At 52.2% G+C, this 23,124-nt stretch overlaps 2 protein-coding genes across 2 annotated transcripts; one reads left to right on the top strand and one right to left on the bottom strand.

Moving 5' to 3' along the window:
* Window positions 1–254: 254 nt before the first annotated feature.
* On the bottom strand, window positions 255–1,624 carry LOC116880495 (ras-related protein Rab-28-like). Its single transcript, XM_032879658.1, has one exon. The coding sequence runs from the start codon at window positions 1,435–1,437 to the stop codon at window positions 772–774; it is 666 nt and encodes a 221-aa protein (XP_032735549.1). The 5' UTR covers window positions 1,438–1,624; the 3' UTR covers window positions 255–771.
* A 10,841-nt stretch (window positions 1,625–12,465) lies between these two features.
* LOC116880208 (aldehyde dehydrogenase family 3 member B1-like) lies at window positions 12,466–16,050 on the top strand. Its single transcript, XM_032879075.1, has 8 exons — window positions 12,466–12,645; window positions 12,985–13,122; window positions 13,302–13,407; window positions 13,560–13,645; window positions 14,359–14,476; window positions 14,855–15,021; window positions 15,476–15,575; window positions 15,866–16,050. The coding sequence occupies exons 1-8, from the start codon at window positions 12,484–12,486 to the stop codon at window positions 16,048–16,050; spliced, it is 1,062 nt and encodes a 353-aa protein (XP_032734966.1). The 5' UTR covers window positions 12,466–12,483.
* The last annotated feature ends 7,074 nt before the right edge of the window (window positions 16,051–23,124 follow it).

Here is a 23,124-nt window from a genome sequence, read left to right as displayed (position 1 = left end):
ATCTGAACATCAGGTACAGTCTGACCCACAATGATCCAACACTAGCAGTGACTCGTCTGAGAATGCTCTTCTGCAGTTTGGAGGAGACATCAGCTGAACACTTATCAAACCTCAGAAAGCCATCTAACCTGAGTGTTACACAATACATAATGACCATGACACAGTAATAAAAATACAACAGCAAATACTCACTACTTTGTGAGCTACAACTACAATATAAACAATTTAGGCTCTTTTTTAAAAAATGAAGAAAATAGATCTATTACAGCTTTATTTCAAGCATTTTCAGTTGGATACAACTTTATATATTTTTACTCACAACAGACAGCAAAAGAATGCCTTCTGAAGTATCTATAGATAAAATATATTACTTATTTAAATGTTTGCACTCGGAAGCGCATTTGCCAGGTAGGAGTTCAGATGAGAGAATGATTTTGTGCCAAAATCCTGGCAGTTGATCAAGACTTGTATAGTTTTCATATTTGTCTAAAAAAGTTTACATTGGAGAAAAAAGAAGGGAGAACGTAAAGACAACCAACATTATTCTTTTTCAGTGAAGCAGTCTAATTCCAGAGAAAGGGCTTTCCATTTTAGATTCCAAGCTTGTCATCCCAAAGTTGAATCCTGTCCAGGCTGAGGAGCCAAGGGAGCTGGAAGGAAAGTGTTAACCGAATGCTACAGAGATGGCCACTGATAACAGAGCTTCTAGAGGCCCCAGGCCACACAGTGGGGAAGGGCCGCCAGGACCACTGGTACAAAGGTACAGTGCGCTCACTGAACTGCACACATAGAGCTCCTAGGAGGGTTAACAGTTCTTGACAGAGGTTCCTGGTTGTAGTTTACAATATCTGCCTTCACCACCCTCTGTGACTGTTCTATTTCTGCTTTGTTTAATTTGATTCCAAGGATTTCAGCAGCAACTTTCTGAAAACACAGGAAGACAGAGTCTCCTGTCTTTGCTGAGACAAAGTGGCTACTAAAACCATTTTCCTGGCAAAACCGTAAGTGTTTTTCAGGTTTTACGGTTCGCATATGTTCCAAATCAATTTTATTGCCCACCAAGGCAACCAGTGGCTGAGTTTCTGACTCCTCGCTCACTTTCTTCACCACAGAATACCAGTCTTCTAAATTCTCAAAGCTTTGATAATTTGTAATATCATATACCAAGAGGATTCCCTGTGCTCCATAGATATATTTATCCAACATCTTGCCTCCTATTGTCTGTACTCCTATATCCCAAACTTGGAGAGCAACATTCAAGTTCCCTGGCAATGTTATCCTTCTCAAAAAGAAATCCAGTCCTATGGTTTGTTTGTACTGTTTCCCAAAAGTTTCTTGAGCAAAACACGTAGCTAAGGAGGTCTTCCCGGAGGTGCGGTCCCCCAGCACGACGATTTTCAGTTGGCGGTCCTGGGTCTCCTCCTCAGAGTCCGACATGGTGTCCCGGGAACCAGGCCCGCTCCCCCACCCCCACCCCGAGGTAGAGGAAGGAAGGGTAACAGGGGGTCTCCGGGGGCAGGGGAGAGGAGGAAGGTAGGCAGTGGGGGCAGAATCCCCCGCCCCGAAGTCTCAGCGGCCGCTGGACGTAAGTAGGCTGAATCACTCGCCGGGCGCCATCTTGCCCACCTCCTGGAATTGTTTTCTTAATTTCCTTTTTGGATTGCTCATTGCTGATGCATAGAAAGACAACTGGTTTTTGAGTGTTGACTTTATAGTCTGCGGTTTTGCTTTATTGGTTTATTAGCTCTAGTAGTGGGAGTGTATGTTTTTGGGATTTTTTTTTTTTTTTTAAGATTTTACTTATTTATTTGACAGAGATCACAAGTAGGCAGAGAGGCAGGCAGAGAGAGAGGAGGAAGCAGACTTCCTGTCCAGCAGAGAGCCTGATGCGGGGCTTCATCCCAGGACCCTGGGATCATGACCTGAGCCGAAGGCAAAGGCTTTAACCCACCGAGCCACCCAGGAGCCCCTTGGGATTCTTACATATAGAGTAATATCACCTGTATGAACTCTTACTTTGCTGTGATTATTTTTTTTTAAGATTTTGTTTATTTATTTGAGAGAGCAAGAGAGGGAGAGAGGGCACAGAGGGAGAGGGAGAAGCAGACTTCCTGCTAAGCAGAGACCTACACAGGGCTTGATCCCAGGACCCCCAGATCATGACCTGAGCAGAAATCAACTGCTTAACCCACGGGGCCACCCAGATGCCCCAACTTCTTACTTTCTTATTTGAATGCCTTTTATTTACTTTTCTCTTGCCTAGATACTCCAGCTAGACTTTCAGGAAATTATTGAACAGCTGTGGTGAAAGCAGTCATCCTTGTCTTATTCCTAATTGGGAAGGGAAAGTTCTCAGTCTTTCACCACTGACTATGAAGTTAGCTGTGGGTTTTTCGTAGATGCTTCTTATCATGTTCAGAAAGTTCCTTTCAATTTCTAGTTTGCCGAGTGGTTTTGATTATAAAAGTGTGTTGAATTTGTCAATTTTTAAAATATCTATGGATATGATAATGCTTTTTCCCTTTTATTTTATTAATGTGGCATATTATATTGATTGGTTCCTGAGAGAGTTGAATCACCCTTGCCTTCTTGGGATAAACTCCATTAAGTCATGGTGCACAATGCTTTAAATGTTCCATGATTCATAATCCTTTAAAATCAAGTCTTAAAAAATGATATCTCGTCACCTTTGCTCTATTTCATTCTTTAGGAGCAAGTTACTAGGTCCATTCTGTACTCGAGGGGAGAGGATTACACAAGGGCATGAATGCCTGGAGGCAGGGCCCACAAGAGCCATCTGATAAGCTGTCTATCACAATTACCTTCAGACTTGTACAACCTCTCAGAGTTTTTACACATACATATGACACAGCAACAACAAAGAAATCTTTTATAGGTTTATAGGTAGAGTTTTGCTAACTATTCAAAGAAGAGGTAATTCCAAACTTATATGCATTTTCCAGAGGACAAAAAAAATAGGATGCTCTTCAACTTACTTGATAAAGCTAGTCCATCCTGGACATTAAAAACAGAAAAAGAAAGTAAGGCTAATTACATGCATGAACAGAGATACAAAAATGCTTAATATTTTATTAGCAAACCTAATCCTGCAATATACAAAAAGCAAATTTCTTTTTTCTCTTCCTTTTTTTTTTAGAGGGAGCCCCTCGTACATGTGCGCATGAGCTGGGGGTTTGGGGGGAAAGTGGAGGGAGAGGGAGAATCCTAAGCAGGCTCCACACACAGCTTGGAGCCTGATGAGGGGCTCAATCTCATGACGTTGAGATCATAACCTGAGCCGAAATCAAGAGTTGGATGCTTCAATGACTGGGGCCCCCAGGCCCCACCAAAAACAAATTTCTTCTAATATAACTCATCATACTCACTGATTAAAGGAGAAAAGGTATATGACCATTTCAACAGATGATGAGAAAACACTTGATGAAATTCAACATCCATTCATGATTTAAAATAAACAAAATAAACAAGATTTCTCATCAAACCAGGTATAGAAAATTCTCCAAAGAAAGGCAAAGAAATCTGCCAGCAATGTGTAGCAAACATTATAGTTAAAGGTGAATTACTCACAGTCCATTAAGGACAAGAACTCCACACTAATTCCCTCACTTATTTGCTTTTATTCAACATTGTACCAGAGGTCCTAGTGCACACATTAGAATGAGAAAAACCAATGCAATGTAAGAATTGAAAAGAAAAAAACCTGTCAATTTCTATAGATTTTATCTTCATGTACGTGTAAACCTCACTATTGTTAGAACCAATAATGAAAACAAGATTAATACAAAGACATAAATTGCATTCCCATACTCATACCTTTTCAGAAAGTATGATTTTTAGAGCAACAATAAAAACAAGCTACCTTGGTATTCATCTAGCTAAAGACGTGCTAGTGGAAAAATTTATAATATTGTATTGAAAGACAGTAATAAAAAGCTAAATCAGTGGAAAGATATACCATGTTAATGGATGGGAAGATGTCACATTCACCAAAAATGATCTATAAATTTAAACACTTCCAATCAAGACCCCAACAGAAGTTTTCATGGAATTTGGTGTGCTGATACTAACACGTTTATGGGAAACAAATAGGCCAAGAATAAGCCAAGATAATTCAGAAGAAAAACAAGGTAGGGAAACTTGCCCTACTAGATTTCAAGATTTTTATTAAACAACAGTCTTTAAGACAGTATAGTATTGGTATTGGGATAGAGAAATAAATAAGGCAAAGAAATAGAGTACACAATCCAGAAACAGACTTACTACAAATGATTTATCATCCAACCAGTTGCTAGAACAATGTGTTATATTTATGGGGGGGAAAAGTTAAATTAGATCTCTGCTTCACACAATTCACAAAAATAAATAAATTCTAGCAGAACTTAATGTGGAAACCTGACTTTGGGGGAAAAAAAGACACACACACACACTGCACACACACACAAACCCAACTTTTAAAATGAACTTAAGGTAGAAAAAAAATTCTTAAAAAGATATAAAAAGCACAAATCTTAAAGTCAAAACAAATTGAACTATACTGTCAATGTCCTTTAGCCAAAGCTCAGTAAGAACACATTCATCTTTGAACAAATTTGATTTATTGCTTTTGAGACCATGGAGAACTATAAGGTGTCTCAATAAGAGGGTGTTGGAAAAGACTTAGTGGGTTTGTGTTTGCATCGAGCAACTGGAGGGAGGGAGGTTTGAGGAAGCTGGGCTTTGCTCTGGATCGGAGGCTGTTAGAACAGGGATCTCTCTGTGACTGAGTATCTGAACATATTTTATCTATACGGAGTGCAGATGAGCAGGAAGGTAAAGCTACAATTGACCCACAGGCACCGTCATGCATATCATGACCAGGATGGAGGAATGTGTGGCTGCTGTTGTGGTTTGGACAGTGTTCATGCCTGTTAGCATTCAGTCATGTTTATGGAATGGTCTTGTTTTTGTCTCATCCATCAAAGGGGCAGAATGTCTTTGATTCTGTTATTCTGTGGACTTGTTCCTGTTCAACAGGAGAGAGCAAGTCCTGGCTGGTCGTGCCTTCCCAGCTCCCAGATGTCAGGGCTTGGTCCTGTCTTCTTCAAGACTAAGTTAAAATCCATCCCACAACGGGTACCATAAACAGAGTGGGAATACAAGCTGCCAGCTGAGACAAGATACTCTCAAGATATCACCTTGGCTTCCAGCCCAGCATGTGAGGTGCTGAGAAGTCATCAGTCCCTCTTAACCACAAGTACAAAACTGAACCAACTGAGGCATCAACGTGGTCAGAGAAGTGAAATCCCAGGGCAAACTGCTCTCCCCAGAATTGGAGAGACAAGCAAGTGGATACAGAGAAATACAACTTTGGAGAGCAGAAACACACCCATGAAAAGAAACTTCTATGGGACCCAGCGCCAGCACAGGAAATCCCGAAATGTGAACAGGGAATTTCTGAAGGCTCAGTGTGGATAACTCTGAGAGTTAAAAAATGCAGGGGCCCCCAGTCATGGGGGACCTGTCCATGCAAGTTTCATGAGTTTTACCTCCAGGAGTTCTACCCAATCCTTACAGTGAATATTGGAGAAAAATTCCTTTGTGCTTCCAGCAGGGGGAGGGAAAAAACTATTTTGAAACATGCCAGAGCTTTCTGTTCCTAACAAGGCCTGCCCTCAGCAGAAACCATTTTTTTTAAGATTTTATTTATTTATTTGACAGGCAGAGATCACAAGTAAGCAGATAGGCAGGCAGAGAGAGAGAGAGGAGGAAGCAGGCTCCCTGCAGAGCACAGAGCCCAATGTGGGGCTCGATCCCAGGACCCTGGGATTATGACCTGAGCTGAAGGCAGAGGCTTTAACCCACTGAGCCACCCAGGCACCCCAGCAGAAACCATTTTACCAGAGCCTAACCTCTCGGGTTTTGTGAGAGCCTACCCCATTTGGAGAAAGGGAAATGCGCAAGTCCAGTCCCCTCTAACCATCCTGTCCCATCTAGGGAGAGAAAAAGTGGAGACACACTCAAGTTCAGTGGAGGAGCTCGGGCTCACCAAGAGACTGAGACGTAACCACGGGACTGCACCACGGCCTCCCCTCCCTGATGCTTCTCCACTTTCAACACAGTTCCTTCTACCCAGTGCATCACGTCCCCCTGTCAAAAAAAAAGATTACAAAGCATACTAAAGGGAAAAAACAGTCTGAAGAGACCAAACAAGCATCAGAACCAGAGTCAGTCGGAATTATCAGACAGGAATTTTAAAAAGCTAGGACTAACATGATGAGAGCTTTAACAGAAAGGCAGACAACATGCAATAACAGATGAATGATGTAAGCAGAGACAGAAACTTTGACAAAGAATCAAAATGAAATGCAAGAGATAAAAAATACTGTAACAAAGGATGCCTTCGAGGGGCTCATTAGCAGCCTAGACATGGCTGAGGAAAAAATCTCTGAGCTTGAAGATATGACACAAAAAACCCAAAATAGAAAAGCACAGAGAAAAAAGATTGGGGGAAAAAATATAACAGAATATCCAAGAACTGTGGGACAATAACAAAAAGCATAACACATGTGTAATAGGGAAACTGGAAGGAAAAGAGAAAAGGAACAGAAGTGATATTTGAAGAAGTGATGACTGAGAATTTCCCCAAATTAACATCAGACACCAAACCACAGATCCAGGCATCTCAGAGCACACCATGTAGGATAAACACACAAAAGCTACATCTAGGCATATTACATTCAAACTTTAGAAAATCAAAGAGAAAGAAAAAATCTTGGAAGGAACAGGTTGGGGGGGGTGGATACTTTATACCTGATCTATAGAGGAACAAAAGTAAGAATCATATCTGAACTCTCAGAAACATTTGAGCAGGAAAAAGTTCAAGTGAAATAGTTGGTATTTACCCAAAGGAGTTGAAAAGTATGTCCACACAAAAACCTGCACATGGATGTGTACAACAGCTTTATTCATACTTTCCATAACTTGAAAGCAGCCAAGATGTCCTTCCAAAGGTGAATGGATAAATAAACTGTGGTCCATCCAGACAATGCAATATTATTCAGGGCCAAAAAGAAATGAGCTATCAAACTACGAAAAAGACATGGAGGAAACTTAAATGCATATGATTAAGTGAAAGATTCCAATCTGAAAGTCTGCATGCTGTGTGGTTCCAGCTACGTGGAATTCCAGAAAAGGAAAAACTATAGAAACAGTTAAAAAAATATATGGTCGTTGTCAGGGGTTCGGAGTGAAGGCGTGGAGCACAGAGGAGTTGAGGGCAGTGAAGTTATCCTTTATGATATTACAATGGTGGATACATGTTATTATGCATTTGTCGGAACACAGAGAATGTCTAACCAAGTGGGAACCCCAGTGTAACTCTGGAGTCTGGGGGATGATGACCGGTCAGGGTGGATTCGCTGATTTTAACACCTGTGTCACTCTGGTGAGGGATGTGGAGGGTGTGGGGGGGAGTTAAGGGGGGTAGATAGGAAGTATGTGTATTTTTCACTCAATTTTGCTGTGAACCTAAACTGTTCTAGAAAATAAAGTTTATTCATTACAAAAAAAAATAGATATACAGCAAAAGGTTACTGTTGTGAATATACAGAATTCCTACAAACTAGGGGCACCCAGGTAGCTCAGTGGGTTAAACCTCTGCCTTCAGCTCAGGTCATGATCCCAGGGTCCTGGGATCGAGCCCCGCATCGGACTCTCTGCTCAGCAGGAAGTCTGCTTCCCCCCCCCACCTGCCTCTCTGCCTATTTGTGCTCTATCTCTCTATCAAATAAATAAATAAAATCTCTTAAAAGATTAAAAAAAAAAAGAATTCCTACAAACCAATAAGACAAAAGAAAAATAACACAGTAGAAAACCATGCAAAAAAAAAAAAACAAAACCCACAAACAAACAAAAAACTGATAAGAAGCCCAAAGAGCCCATAAGCAAATGAGATTATGCTCAATTTCAGCTGTAACTCATAAAATATAATTTACAACAATTGTAAGATACTGTTACGTACCCATTGTGTCTGTTTCCTAGGACCTAGGTAACAAATTACACAAACTTTGTGGCTTAGAAACCAGATATCTAATTCTCTCACAGTTCTGGAGATCAGAAGCCTGAAATCCAGGTACAACAAGACCACACTCTCTCCCGTGTCTCTAGGGGACAGTCCTGCCTTACCTCTTCCAACTTCTGGGGGCTGGGGCGGGGGGCCTCCTTGGCTCACAGCCATTTCTGCCTCATCTTCCCGTGGCCGCCTCCTCTTCTATCTCAAATCTCTTTCTCTGATGAAAACACTCGTCATAGGATTTAGGGCCTCTGTGGCTAATTCAGGATGATCTTAGAAGGTCACATTCACAGATGCCCAGGGTTAGAGCATAGACATACCTTTGTGGGGGTCAACTGACTACACTCATTGGCCAAAAGCAAAAGTCTAACAATGCCAAGTGTTAGAGAGGATATGGGACAAGGGAAGCTTTTATACAATGTTAGGGGAAATTTCCATTAGTCATTCTCTTTGGAGCCAATATCCTACAAAGGTCGTGTGTAGCAATACCTAGGAAAGTTGAAGATGAAAATACCACCTACACGTCATAATCCCAGATATGCACCTAAGAGAAATACTGAGACACATATCTGATGTTAAAAACGCATTGGCGTTTGTAATCGGCAAAAAGGGCGCACTCTGTAAAGTCCACCATATGATTTTAGAGGGGCAACACTCAGTCCATAGGAGTCTGTCAGATCTCAATGGAAGGTCATGGCCAAACCTCCCAGGCTTCAACCAGAGGCACTGGTTCTGTCCTCAGATTTGTCACATCTGTCTTCCTCCTTCCCCTACTCCCTCCTTCCCCTGGCTGGTGTTACATCATGGAAAACACAGAAATCCCCAGAGGAAATCCGTCCCTCGTTCTCTGCCCCCAACTCTGCCAGCCCTCACCCCACATGCCCTGCCCTTCTTCCTTCCCCCGACAAGGGCTCCCCATCTGGTTCAACCCCATAAACGCCTATATGTACTCCTAGATCTCCCCACTCTGAACCCATCCCACCCCCAGCCACCACCCATTCTTGGCTTCCCTGTAGCAACAGAACTCCTGGAAAGAATCCTCGAGGGGCTCCTGGGTGGCTCGAGCAGTTAAGCACCTGCCTTCCAGTGGCTGTACCCACTCCAAGGTGCTCCTGGTCTGTCCCCCGCCTTCCCCCTGCTCTGTCTCACTGACACGCAGGCAGCCGTGCTGGGCTTCCTCTTGTCCTCAGATGTTTTCTCTTGTATCCCGTCTGCCAGGGATGGGCGGCTCTTCCCTCCCAGCTGCAGGTGGCGGGGAAGGACTCTGCCTGGGAACCGTGGGAGGAAGCACGGCCCTGATCTGGGACTTCTGGCCTCCAGAGCCGTGAGACAATACGTTTCTTTTGTCCTCAGCGACGTTTGTGACCATTTGTTACGGCAGCCACGGGAGACTGGTAAAACGGGGCTGCAAAGACACTTACCATGGTCTTATTTTCTGTTTTGCCAATCCCTGTGGCTGTTGAGCTATTTGGGTGGCTCACTTCTGTTCCACTTCACTTCGTTTTTTAACAGCTTCGTTAAGGTACGTGTCAGCCATCCGAAGTGCGTATCACCCAATGGTGGGGGGCAGGAGGCCCCTTCAGGTGTTACCCCCACCCTCTGCTCTTAGATGGGCCCCGCCAGCCCTGAGGCTCCCTTCCTGGTGTCCCAACCCCACAGCCGTCTCCGGCCCGGGCCCAGACTCAGGCCTGGGGGCTGTGGTTGGCGGCAGTTCCTGCTAGGCTGACTTCGGTCTGGGGCAAGGATGACGTCAGAGCGCCTGGGGGGTTCTGGTGGGTTCTCCCACGCTCTGCCCGGAGCCACTCCTCACAGCCCTCCTCAGCCGGTGGTCTCGGTCGAATTGGACCACACTCAGGGCTGGTGGAAGGACGGGGTCGGACAACCAGTGAGGAAGGGGACAGATCCCGCGCTCGTTCCTGCTTCCCAGAACTCCCTGTGTCCTCAGGAAAGAGCTGAGGCGGTGTCAGTAGCCAACATTTAGGAGAGCTGACTGCGCCAACAGCTGTGACCTGTCTTATCTATTCTGGTTATCTTCCTGCGTGATCCTCTCAAGGACCCTGTCACTCACTGTTGTCACCTAGAGAGGCTCAGGGAGGTTAAGTAACTTGCCCAGGGTCCTGCCAGGTGCCCCGCCCATCCAGGCTTCTGTAGCTGCCATGGCTCTTTCCTCTGCCCCAAGGACGCCCGTTGGACTTGTTAGGAGAGGGGAGATAAAGGACCCCTGTGCCACGGGGACAGAGGGGATGGTGGACATGAAGAATCAATGCAGGGACCTGGGTGGGCCATAAAACGCTGCTGGCTGAGGGCTTCCTGGAGGAGCTAGCATTTGCTGCCAGGGTCCCACTGATACTTTATCCTGTAATCCCCTGGGGGATTTTTCTCCTCAGATAACTTCCTGCCAGCCCCTGTCAGCACCCCCAGAACAGCCTGGAATTGCCAGACCTGTCCTCTGTCCAGCTGCAGCCAATCCCTGACCCTGCCTGGGGAAGGTTTTAGAGCCGTGAAGTAGGAGGCAGCTTCTGCTTCCCCAGGGCCACTGCCCCGTCAGGCATGGGCATGGGGGTCTGGTAGGAGCTGGGCTGGGGTGTGGGGGACACTGGCAGTCAGCAGGGGCAGGTGTGAGACCGGGGATAGGAGCAGAGTCAGTGTCTCTGGAAGCAGAATGTCAGGCAAAGAAGTCAAAAGTGTGAGGAACCCAGGGTCCGAGCCCACACTGGGGTGTGTGGGGCCCGGGAGTCTCCGGAGTGAAACATGGGGCCACAGGGCCAGGGGCTGGGGCCGGGAGCTTGCTCTGCTCAGGGAAGTAGGCACTGTCCTACTCTGGCTATGCCTGGATTTCAGATTCCCGGGCTTCAGTGCCCTCAGAGGAGCCCTCCCTCTGGGCCTGGTTGGGGTGGGTGGGTGGGGACAAACCCCATCCTCCTCAAGGAGCTCCTAGACTGGGAGAGGAGGCAGCATGTGGGCAGACTGGGACCAGCCAGGTGTCACCAAGCCTGTGACAGGGACGGCTGGGGAGTTGGAAGAGGAAAGGGGAAGCCGCTTGGGAGGCGAAGCCAGAGCTGAGTCTTTGGTTTATGGTTGTACAAGCGACACTTATTGTCTATTTCTGCCCCTGAAAGTACTGCCTTCTCACTGTGGAACCTCTGGAAGCCACAGAAGGATGCTCAGAGTCAATCACAAAAGGACGGGGGCTCAGCGCTGGTGGGGCGAGGGGCTGTGGGACACACAAACTGGGACCGAAGCCACCATACAGCAGGTGTGAGGAGGGTAAATCAGGTCCCCCCGGCCCCCAGTAGAGGTCATAATCAGACCAGCTGTCTTTCCTGTGTAGTCTGTGCTCCGTGGTGGGCCCCCACCCACGGACTAAGCCCCAGCTCCCTGTGTGAAGGCTCTGCCTAGCTGTGTCTCGTTTCTCAGAACCTGACCACATGCCAGTCCCTCTGCCCAGGGCCCCGGCCCTCCCGGAGCCTGCCCCTGCCCCTCTCCCTCCCGCTGCAGCTGGAACCCGCCGGTGGGGCCTCTCGCTGGCCTCAAACAGCCTGTGGCCCACTGATCCCTGTTTGTGAACTGTTTTCAGTGTCATTGTTCTCCATGTTTAGACTGTGAGGTGCACGAGGACTGGCCAAGTCAGCTGTGTCACCTACACAGCCCAGACCCAGCCAAAGCCTGCCCTGGTAAACAGCTAGATCAGTAAGCCCCCAGTCCTTGCCCCCTTGCAGGGGAGCAGGCAAGGAGGTGCCTTGGATGAGAAGCAGGAACCAGCAGGCCAGCTCCAACCCCTCCGGGCACACCCCCACCCAGCTTGGCTTCCCCATTTATTGGGCAAGAGTGAGGCTGGGCCTGGGGATCTGGCCATGGACAAGCTGAGTCTGAGGTTGTCACCAGACACTCCCAAGTGTGCACAGAGAGGACACACCTCACCTGGGAAAGGTAAGACTGAGCTGTGGCCAGGGACTGGGGATGGACACCGGGACACCTGGGTGCCATAACTCAGCCCAGACTCTCCCACTCTGGGCTTTAATTCAGGGCCGAGTCCTTTGGTCCTAGAGAGGTACTAGGGAGCCACTGACAAAGTTAGAGCCGGGCTGATAGGCCCGGGAGCTGTTTGAAGCCCAGGCAGAGAGCTGGGTGAGGGAGGGTGATGCTGGCAATCCAGGCAGAGCTCCGGGTCCGAGCTCCGGGGGCTCCAAGTCAACCCTGCCAGCGGCCCACTCAGGCCTCACTCCTCCAGCAAGTTCTCAGAAGGAAATGGTGGGACACATGTTGGAGGGGTGCGGGGCCAGCCCCGGCCCTCTGGGGTTACACGGGTCCTTGTGGGAGTGTCCATGAGCCCATAGAGGTACAGCCAGGGGCACAGGGAGGATGCCCGAGAAGGTGGGGAGCCCCGGCCCACGCTGTCCCCTCCCTGCAGGATGGACCCCTACGCGGACACCCTGCTGCGGCTGCGGGAGGCCTTCAGCACAGGGCGGACGAGGCCGGCCGAGTTCAGGGTGGCGCAGCTCAAGGGCCTCCACCGCTTCCTGCAGGAAAACAAGCAGCTTTTGCAGGAGGTGTTGGTGCAGGACCTGCACAAGGTGGGCGGGGGTGGCGGTGGAGGCCCCGGGGGTGACTAGTTGTACCCCCGGTTCATTCCTGTTTATTTCACAGACATTTTCCTGGCAAACAATGTGTGACAGCGTTAAGTCATCCAAACCCGTGAACCACGGCTCCCACGTTACTGAGGGGGAAACTGAGGTGCATGGGGGTTAAGGCGTTGGAACTTGGGCCACCTACCAGGGGGCCCCGTGCTCCTCACCGCTCGCTGTGCTCACTGTGTGGCCTCTGGGGGCTCTCTCCATGACCTCAGGGTTGGAACTCTTGGGGATCCCAAGCACTAGGTCCCCTCCCTCCCCTGAATTCTCTCTCCACTGCAGTCAGTCTTTGACGCAGACGTATCCGAGCTCATCATATGCCAGAACGAGGTCAACCTGGCGCTCCAGAAGCTACACACCTGGATGAAGGATGAGTACGTGGCCAAGAGCCTGGTGAGCCACTGCCTGCAGCGGGTGGGGGTGGGGGTTGGGGGGCAGGGCTCCAGCCCAGGCCTCTTCACCACCCAACACCCCCTCCCCCAGCCTCTAACTTCCTCGGGCTCCTCATGAGGACTCCACTCCACAGGCCCCTCAAAGACTCTGGGGGGCGGCTTTGGGGTGATCCACAGTCGCGCCTTACTACGTGTCCTGAACCAAAGGTCTTGTTCATCCGGAAGAAGCCCTTGGGCCTGGTGCTCATCATCGCCCCCTGGAACTACCCGATGCACCTGACCCTGGTGCCGCTAGTGGGCGCCCTCGCCGCAGGTGGGGAGCCCGCCCAGAAGCCCTTCCCAAAGGAGGCCCCCAGAATTCCATTTATGTGGTACCCCCGGCCTCTGGCATGTTCCTTGCGTCTCTGCCCTGGGTGGGTGTGGGGCACTGGCCTTTCCCCACGACGTCCCCATCTGTCCCTGAAGGGAACTGCGTGGTGCTGAAGCCATCAGAATTAAGTAAGGGCACAGAGAAGGTCTTGGCTGAGGTCCTGCCTCGATACCTGGACCAGGTGAGGATGGCCCCACCCAGCCCCCGGGGTCGCACACCCCTATCCCTGTCAGCTCTGGAGGGCCAGCTGTCCCCAGAGCCTTGAACCACCTGCCCTGCCTTGGCAGAGCTGCTTTGCCGTGGTGCTGGGAGGGCCCAAGGAGACCGGGCAGCTGCTGGAGCACAAGTTCGACCACATCTTCTTCACTGGTGAGAGTGGCCTCAACCAGAGTCCTGGTTGGGGTGGGGTGGGGAGAGAAAGCTGTGGAAGGATGAGGTGGTGGCCAGCAGCGGCGAGCATCCCAGATGGCAATCAGCCCCTGGGCCTTAGAGGGTGGAACCCTGGGGCAGCAGGGCCTGGGGCAGATCCCAGCAGACAAGGTACAATCGGCCAGAAGAAGTAGTGCCTGGACCATCTAACCAAGGCCGGTTGAGCATGGGGGACGGTTAACTCCCATATCCCCAGGGAGCCCCCGTGTGGGCAGGATCGTCATGGCTGCCGCCGCCAAGCACCTGACGCCCGTCACGCTGGAGCTGGGGGGCAAGAACCCCTGCTACGTGGACGACGACTGCGACCCCCAGACCGTGGCCAACCGCGTGGCCTTTTTCCGCTACTTCAACAGCGGCCAGACCTGCGTGGCCCCCGACTACGTCCTGTGCAGCCCGGACACGCAGGAGCGGCTGCTGCCCGCCCTGCAGAGCGCCATCACCCGCTTCTACGGCGACGACCCCCAGGGCTCCCCGAGCCTGGGCCGCATCATCAGCGACAAGCACTTCCAGCGCCTCCGGGGCCTGCTGGGCTGCGGCCGCGTGGCCATCGGCGGCCAGAGCGACGAGAGCGAGCGCTACATCGGTGAGCGCGCCCTGTCGCCGCGCGGTCGCCGGGCGGAGGCCCTTCCGGGACGCAGGTCCCGCGTGGGCCGCGAGCCTGGGCCGCGAGCCCGGGCCCCGCCCTCCACACCCAGTAGCCCCGCCCCGCCCCCTCCTCGCCCCGCCCCGCCCCCTCCTCACCCCGCCCCACCTCCGGGCTCCCAGGGCCGCGCGATCTAGGCCAGCCTGGACTCCTGCCTCCCCGACCTCTGCTCCACCTCGGCCCCCGCCCGGGCTGGACAACCCCTCGCCGTCCTTCCTGGGGGCCGCGGGGACGCTCTCTTCCCCGGAAGGTCCCTGAGCCCCGCCCGTGGCCCACCCCCGTCCCGCCCCAGCGCTGAGGGGTCCCTTGTGCCCGCAGCCCCCACGGTGCTGGTGGACGTGCAGGAGACGGAGCCGGTGATGCGGGAGGAGATCTTCGGCCCCATCCTGCCCATCATGAACGTGAGGAGCCTGGACGAGGCCATCGACTTCATCAACCGTGGGGAGAAGCCCCTGGCCGTGTATGCCTTCTCCAACAGCAACCAGGTGGGGGGCCCGGGCAGGGCTGGGACAAGGGAGGGGCTGAAAAAGGTGCAGACAGGCGACCTTCCCCTTGATAGCCCATGGTGGGAGGGTTAGGGGCAACATCTCCCGGACAGAGATTGCCTGCACAAGGACTCCTGGCAGAGGGGTTTTGGGCAAGACCACAGACTCAGATGTGTGGCTGGCCCGCTGTCTGCCCTGGCTCCGGCAGCTTCCACCAAGAGAAGAGGTGCCTTTTTCTACCCAGAGAGCCCCGTCTTCCTAAACCATGCAAACGCTCTGAATGGGCCAGTAGAGGCCCTGCAGAGGAGAGGGGGCAGAGCAAAGCTCTCGAGGGAGACATCTCAGTAGAAGATGGGAACATGGGAGACTCTCTGCTCCCCGTGGAATGGTGGGGGACTCAAGTCCTCTTTCCTGATGACGAGCCCACTACTGGGCCTCTCCCATCTACCCCCAGGTAGTGACCCAGATGCTGGATCCGACCAGCAGCGGCATTTTCCGAGGCAACCAAGATTTCTCTCACATGTCTCCGTCTTCCCTGCCGCTGGGGGGCGTCGGTGAGCCCTGCCCTCGTCCGCTCCCAGCCCGCCCCCACCACCCCACCCCGGGAAGACCAGGTTGGAACTCCCAACCTGGGAGGGTCCGGTTTTGCCTTCACTCTCTGTTCTACCTTGATCCAGGCCCTGCGACTCTCAAGGGCTCAGTTTCCCTATCTGCAAAATAGCTCTTGGAGTGGCTTGACTTGCCCTGAGTGCCATGCCAGCTGTGGGCTCCTGCTTGGGGAGGGGGCTGCTGCTAAGGCTGGCTGGGCTGCCAGCCTCAGGCGCTCACCTCTGTGCCCATGCAGGTAACAGTGGCATGGGAAGATACCATGGCAAGTTCTCCTTCGACACCTTCTCCCACCACCGCGCCAGTCTGCTCTCCCCCTCGGGCCTGGAGAAGCTCCATGAATTCCGCTACCCGCCCTACACCAACCTGAGGCAGCAGCCGATAGGCTGGGCCTTAGGCTCCCACAGCTGCACCCTTCTGTGAGCTCCCCGTGGGCCACCCCTCTGTCCTGCTACTGCCCATGTGTTCAGTGGTCCCTGAAAGGTGGGGGTCCTGTCCCGGAGTGCAGGGATCCCATTCTTAGGGTTTTGTCTCAACAGACCCCTGGCTGGGCAGGACGTCGGGACCACAGGACCCACCATTTTCAGGGCCAAGTCCTGTCTGAAACCCCCCTGACAGACTCATTGACCTGACCCTCTGCTTGGATATGTCTGTGTATTTACAGATATATGGATATCTGTAATATGGATATGTTTGTGTTTACAAAGGACACCTTTGTATCAGATCTATAATTAGGTTCCCAGAATATAGAGCCATGTCTTTTCTTTTTTTAATAGAAAGGGAGGGGATGGGGAGCCATGGTGGGGAGGCAGCCCATGGGTTGGGGCTGCTGGGGAGGGGTCCTCAGGTCAGCCTTGGGCCAAAACCTGCTGCCATGGCCACCTCCAACTCCCCAACCTGGGCTATTGCCAGGAGGACCCCCAAAATACAGAGCGATTTCTAACAGCTCCATTCACACCTGGTTTGGGGAGCTGGTTTGTGTGACCTGAAGTCATCCGGTCTTGAGTCCAGATCTGACTAATGGCTGATGTCACCCTGACGTGTGTGTGTCCCTGGCAAGGACTCCGACACTCTGGGTGCTTGGAATCAATAGGAGAGAGTGCAAAGTTTGATTAGTCATGTCTGCTAGGGGCACAGGATTGGGTCGTGCTCATTTTGGACGCGTCTGTCATCCTGCCGTGCACTCCCAGAAGGAGGTCGTGGTGGGCAGAGTTTAAATCTAGCCACTTTCTCTGACATATGGGGAAACTGAAATCTAGAGACAGGACAGGGTTGAACTGAGTTTATACAGGAAAGCAGAGCAAAGCTGAATGATGAGGGGGTTTTCTGAGAAATAGGGAGGTGGGGGGAATCAGTTAGCAGAACAGATCTAGTCCACTGCTCTTTCCCTAGTCCTCGCCCTGAGAGCCCACATCCAACCTCCCCTACTCTTTCTCAAGGAAGGTACTTAACAGGGACTTGTTGAGAGGTATGAACACACGATATTCTATCTGGGTAATGGCACAGGTGCTCCTTAGAAGACAGTCCTAAGGTCTAAGGCGATTTTATTTCAGAGGATAGCTCTTCTCAGCAGAGACATGTCGAGGAAGGACAGGCTTTATTGGTTATCACAGGGCTTGCTGATTGAATTTGGTAGAGGTTTCCATGTGTGCTACAATGTCCTCTAAATCAATGAAGGGAACAGAGACAGAAGCCAAGTGATCGGACTAGTGGAAAATAGAATGTGTCCACGGGCCCAGAGGAGAGGGAGGTTGGCAGCTTTAGAAATTTGACCTGGTTGTGCGTTCCATACCTGCTGCTGGGGAAGGCAGCTCTGTCAGGCATGGGGGAGGGACTGGGGGGCGGCTGTGTGAGACCAGGACCCCACCTTCTCCCCCCCCCTTTTTAAAAAAGATTTTATTTGTTTGACAGACAGAGATCACAAGTAGGCAGAGAGGCAGGCGGAGAGGAAGGGGGAAGCAGTCTCCCTGCTGAGCAGAGAGGGCTGGATCCCAGGACCCTGGGATCATGACCTGAGCTGAGGGCAGAGGCTTTAACCCACTGAGCCACCCAGGTGCCCCCCTTCTCCCCTTTCTCAGTGGCGTGCATTCCGCCGGTCCGGCTTGCAGCAGGACAACGGGATCCCGATGGAGACTGAGTGTTCCCTCTCACCCAGGGTGTGAACTAACTCACCCACTATAAATTCCGGTAGATAATGCCTCTTCCGTGCGCGGTGGGGCGGGCTGTTCTCAGCAGCAGGGCATGTAGATCTTCGGTGAGAGTCGGCATATTGGGTGCCTCATTTCTATACCTTCACAATATTGGGTGCCTCATCAGGAGTCCCCAGTCTGGCGTATGGGGCGACAGGCCCTGCTCGTTGATTATTTAACTGCATCAGAACCTGGGACAGTACTTTGGTTCACCCAACCGAGGAGGTTTTCACCTGTTAATAATTTAATTTGCTGCTTTAAGGGAGCCACTGCCCCCCACTTTGGGCTGGAGGTACATCTGTCCACACCTTTGTCCATGAGGCACTGGGCAGTGCCTTCTGCCCCCCAGACACCCTGGGGTCACAGTGTTTGCACGTGGGCTGATTTAGGCCAGTGCTGAGTGCCAGTCCATGACCCTTTCTCTGCAAGCCTTGTGTTCCTATTTCCAGTCCTTTGCAGAAAAGCTCCCCCTGTGCCTTAGGGGTCCTGTGAACGAGTCATTACGAGGCGACGGGGTCAGGGTCTAAGGAGATCCTGCCCAGAACCCAAGCACTCATTGTCATCCTTATTATTAAGCATCACTGTTAACTTTTATTGAGGCACAACACTCAGTAAAGTGCATGAATCTTTAAAAAAAAACATTGAGGGGCATCTGGGTGACTCAGTCTGTTGAGCCTCTGCCTTCGGCTCAGGTCATGATCCCAGGGTCTTAGGATCGAGTCCCGAGTTGGGCTTCCTGCTCAGCGGGGAGCCTGCTTCTCCCTCTCCCTCTGCTGCTCCCCCCTACTTGTGCTCTCTTTCTCTCTCTCTCTCTGTGTGTCTGTAAAATAAATACATAAATCTTAAGAAGCTGCTAAGCCTTTAAAAAAATTTTTTTTAATTGAATTTGCTGCTTTAATACTCAACCCAGCTGCTTGCAGGTGAGGGGGGACAACACCTCCATCTGGTGTCACACTTTATGGTCTGGCAAACCGTGACCTCTGACACGTGGCCCCCACTGACTGGCTAGCCGATGAGGCCGTCTGTACATGGTGATCACATCCCCTAGTTCCCTGGTCTGCGCGGCGACGAGGGTTGGCTTGGGTCGGGCCCCGCACGGTGGCATATGTAGAGGTTCGGATCTGCCGGGCCCAATCAGCCAGCCGCTCCGTGGTGGGGAACTCTGGTGGATGGCCCCGGATTTCTGGCAACTGTCTTGGGCGTTTAGAGCACCAGGTCACTGTAGGTCAAGGGCAGTCAGGCACCCTGGACAGCATGCCGTGCTGTGGGGGCACTGTGGTGCCCACTCTCCCTGTGCCCCCGATCTGCCCAGCCGGCCCCTGAGTCCGGGGCTAGGGCTCCCCTGTGAGCCGGGGCATCGACTTCCTGACTGCGAGCGCTTGTGCCTTATGCACCAAGTTAGAAAGGTTGGTGAGAGGAGAGGGCGGCCTCAGGTTCCTGCAGGTGAACCCAGATGTCTTTCCACATGTCCTGCCCCCGAAAAGCTTTATTCCTGATCTTCCTCCCAGCCTCCGCTTCCCATGGTCAGAGCCTTGAGGTTAATCCCTTTTGAATAAGCCACTGTCGGTGCCAAGGGTTAAAGGCCACGGCTCCTGAGTAATCACCGGCCTGACTGCTTTGAGCTCCGCCTGCTGGCTGCTGGCTGCTGGGGGCGGCTGCGTGGGAGGGAGGCTCTACCTGGGGGAACCAGGGGCTCTCCGGGGGCTCTGCGTTTCCGCCCTCTTCCAAAGCTGAGACCAAAACCCTTGGCGCATTGTCCCTTTCTGTTGACTCTTACCTTCCAGATGCACAGACACATCTAAGTCAAACCAAGCCCTGCTTGGGAGATGCCCAGAGCTATCATCTGCTTTCCCAGTAGTTTTGGCTTCTCAAGGTGGGCTTGCTGCTCCAACCCCCAGTCCCACAGGTGCCTTTTCTTTACCAGGTGACGTAAGGGACAGTGGCCCCGCTGGCCTGCCCCCACCCCACACGCTGTGATCTCAGACCCACCTTCACCAGCACCTTCCTCACCTGGAGTGTCCTCGCCGTGGGGCAGCCCTGCCTGGGACTGAAGTCCCCGCCTCAGACTGTCCTCTTCAGCCACCAGCAGGTCACACCCCCTGCCGAGATACTCATTCTTTGCTGTCCAGTTCAGAAAAATCCAGACTGATGTCACCTTTCCAGGAAGCCCGTTCTGACCTCAGGCTGGTCCTGAGTTCCCCAGACCCAAGGTTCACCTCAGCTCAGCCCCGCAGGTTCTGTTTGCCTGTCTCGCTCCCTAACCGCTGTTCACTTCCTCTGGTAGATACTCGCTGAGCCCCACCTCTGAGCCGGCTTTGTCCTGCTCTGATGAAAAAATGGGGAATAAGACTGAGGTGCTGTCCCCAAGCTCCTGGGGGAGACAGAGGAAGAACCCGGCAACCACAACCCAGGCGGCTAAATGGAGGGGTGCGGGCAACATGAAGCATCTAATGTGGCCAGAGGTAGCCAAGGAGGACTTCCTGGACGTGGAGCGGCCACCCCCTAATTCACCTGCTTGGAGGCGCAAACATGGAACCCTCTCTCTGTTCTCCAGTTAATTCCTAGAGCATCCCTCTGCACATTACGGAATCCAGCGAGGCTGTCTGCAGGCCTCCCCTTCCCGAATGTTGCAGGAATCCTTCTACATCCGGCCGGGAGATCTAGAAGGATGGGCAGCCCACCCGCTGCTGCTCAGCCTGCTGCCACGTGGTGTCGCTATCGAACAAGGTGCATGTCCTCCGTGGCCCTTGTGTCCTGCAGTGTCCACGCCGCAGGGCTGCCCACGCCGGGTGCCCAGCCCTAGCCTCCTTAGTGACGGATCCCCATGACTCCCAACCGACCTTCAGAGGTGGGAGAGGCCTCAGAGGGGTCCACACGCTCTGGTGGCTCAGCCCTCCCCTACCCATCGCAGAGATCTGCCTCTGAGCCCAGGGAGCTGCCACAGCCCCCTCCTTCTAAGACAAGTCCTTGTGGCCCACGGGGTCCTCTCCTGCTGATGGAACTCGGGTGGGGACCCCCTCAGTAAGAGAAATGACCAGACGGCCTCCTTCCTTCATCAGCCCTGTCCATCCCTGCAGAAGGGACAGCCAGGTGGGGTCTGGCTTTCCAACCCCAGTGGGCTCCCTCCCATGGGAATGGTCCAGCCTGGGAGTGACCCAGCAAAAGGCAAAGATACATTGAAAAGACTTTGACATTCCAAAAATTGTTTAAAGAACCAAAGTAACCAAAGAACTTGGCTGGATTTTTTTTTTTCTCTTCTTACAGCTTGTGATTTCCTCCACATTTTTTTCTTTTTTTAAATTATTATTTATTTATTTATTTGAGAGAAAGAGCGAGAGACAGCATGAGTGGGAGGGGCAGAGGGAGCGGGAGAGGGAGAGAAACTCAAGCAGATCCCATGCTGAATGAGGAACCCCAAGAGGGGCTCAATCTCACAACCCTTCGATTGTGACCTGAGCAGAAAACCAAGAGTTGGTTGCTCAACCGACTGCCCCGCCCAGACACCCCTGATTTCTCTCACAATTAAAAAATTTGATAAACTTTTATATTATATTTACTGTGTGTCAGACACTGTTTTAAGGACTATTAACTGTTTAATTTAAACCTCAGGATGATAGGAGAAGATATTATAGTTCCTATTTTACAGTCACGGAAGCTTAGGACCAGAGGGGTTAAGCGACTTGCTCGAGGTCACACAGCTCGCAAGGATTCGAACCCAGGCTTTACTATCAATGCCCTTAACCACTAGGCTGCACTTCCACGGTGACAACTGCCTTTCTAAGGTGACTTGTGTCTCCATTTCTAGACACAGGAGCCAGGGCAGAGGTTGGCCCCAGCAACCTTGGCCCTCAGCTCTCTTCCCACGACCGAGACTTCCAGCCATGGCCGCTTGGTATGGCCATCTTCCAGATGTTCAGTGATGAGGTTGTGCTCTATGAGGGGGGGGTCCACTAGGTACCCCGTGTTCATCAGGAGGCCGCAAACTATGAGAAGGGCATTGCCTCCCTCCAGACTGCCAAGCTCACATTCTCTGTCCCTGCCCTGCCACCCCACTCCAGGTCCCTAACCCACACCAGATCTGCCCAGCCTCAGTCCTCCCATCCGAACAATGGTTCCTGAGCCACAGTCCTGAGCCCAGGGCCTCCCTTTGCCGTCTGCTGTATACCCTGTTTATTGCCATACCTCATACCTCCGTGTCTCAGTTTCCCATCTATAAAATGGAAGATGTCCATGGATTAATGGTTCACGTCCTCTATCCTGCATGGTCCCTCTGTGACCTCACAATCTGGGACAGGTCTGGCCCAGCGTGGTCTTAGACACACTGTGTGTCCCGGGGCCAGTGGTGGCTGTCTCTGTACCCATGATGGCTTATCAGTGCCCAGGAGGACTGATTCTCCCACTTGGAGAAAAACTGTCCTGGAGACAACAGACGGGTTCCCCCCAACCTGCCTGTACTCCGTGGGCCAGGAAGTCAGTCTGAGAGAGCAGAAGCTCGTGCCCGTGTATGCGCACACGTGTGTGGGTGACCACGTGTGCCTGCCCAGGTGTTGTATGTATGTGTGTGACTGCACACACATGTGTTTCCAAGACCAAAGTCCCTAGGGCGTCCTTCCAGGGGTTCTATATGTGGCTGGGCACAGAGCCCTAATATGCATTTCCAATGTGTAATGGGCCCAGTGCCCATGGGGGTTCAGGAGGAGTTGGGCTGGGGAGGGGGTGGAGCCCAACAAGGCTTTCCCCGCCCAGGACAGCCTGCCCAGGCGCAGGGATGGGAGAAGAGGTAACTTGACTTGGGGTAGGGGAAATCCTACCAGGGAGGTTGGATGGAAGTCCTCAGCACCCGAGGAGGGAGGCGGCACCGGGTCTGCTGCTGGGGTCCCCTCGGTCCTGAGCTGGGCACTCTGGGGCACCTGTGCAGGCCAAACTGGATACAGCCTGACAGCCATGCCCACCCGAGCCCGACAGGGCATCTGGGGGGCCCGGTGCTCCGACCACAGGCGCTGTCACACCCCGGCCCCACAGCATCCCCCGCCTGGCCCATCCATCTGCCCGCGGCCACAGCTGCCACGCTGCCTCCTGCTATCGAGCAGCGAGATGAGAAGGTGTGAAGGATATGGGGGCACGAGGGACGGGCTGGCAGGCAAGATGGATGAGAGGGGCAGGGAGGCCAGCAGGTGCCTCGGGCAGGAAGGGCAGGCCAGCCGGGGAGGCGGTTATGCAGAGTGTGCACGCCTGTGCACAGCGCGCGTGTCAGAGAGACGTGTGTGCACGTACATGGGAGCGTGTGCACGTGTGCTCAAGAGCGGTT

This window comes from Lontra canadensis, unplaced genomic scaffold (assembly GCF_010015895.1).
Source record: "Lontra canadensis isolate GAN:19392208 unplaced genomic scaffold, GSC_riverotter_1.0 scaffold66, whole genome shotgun sequence".
Classification (NCBI taxonomy): Eukaryota; Metazoa; Chordata; class Mammalia; order Carnivora; family Mustelidae; genus Lontra; species Lontra canadensis.
The sequence above is the reverse complement of the archived record's forward strand: the minus strand, read 5'-3'. Positions and strand labels throughout refer to the sequence as shown.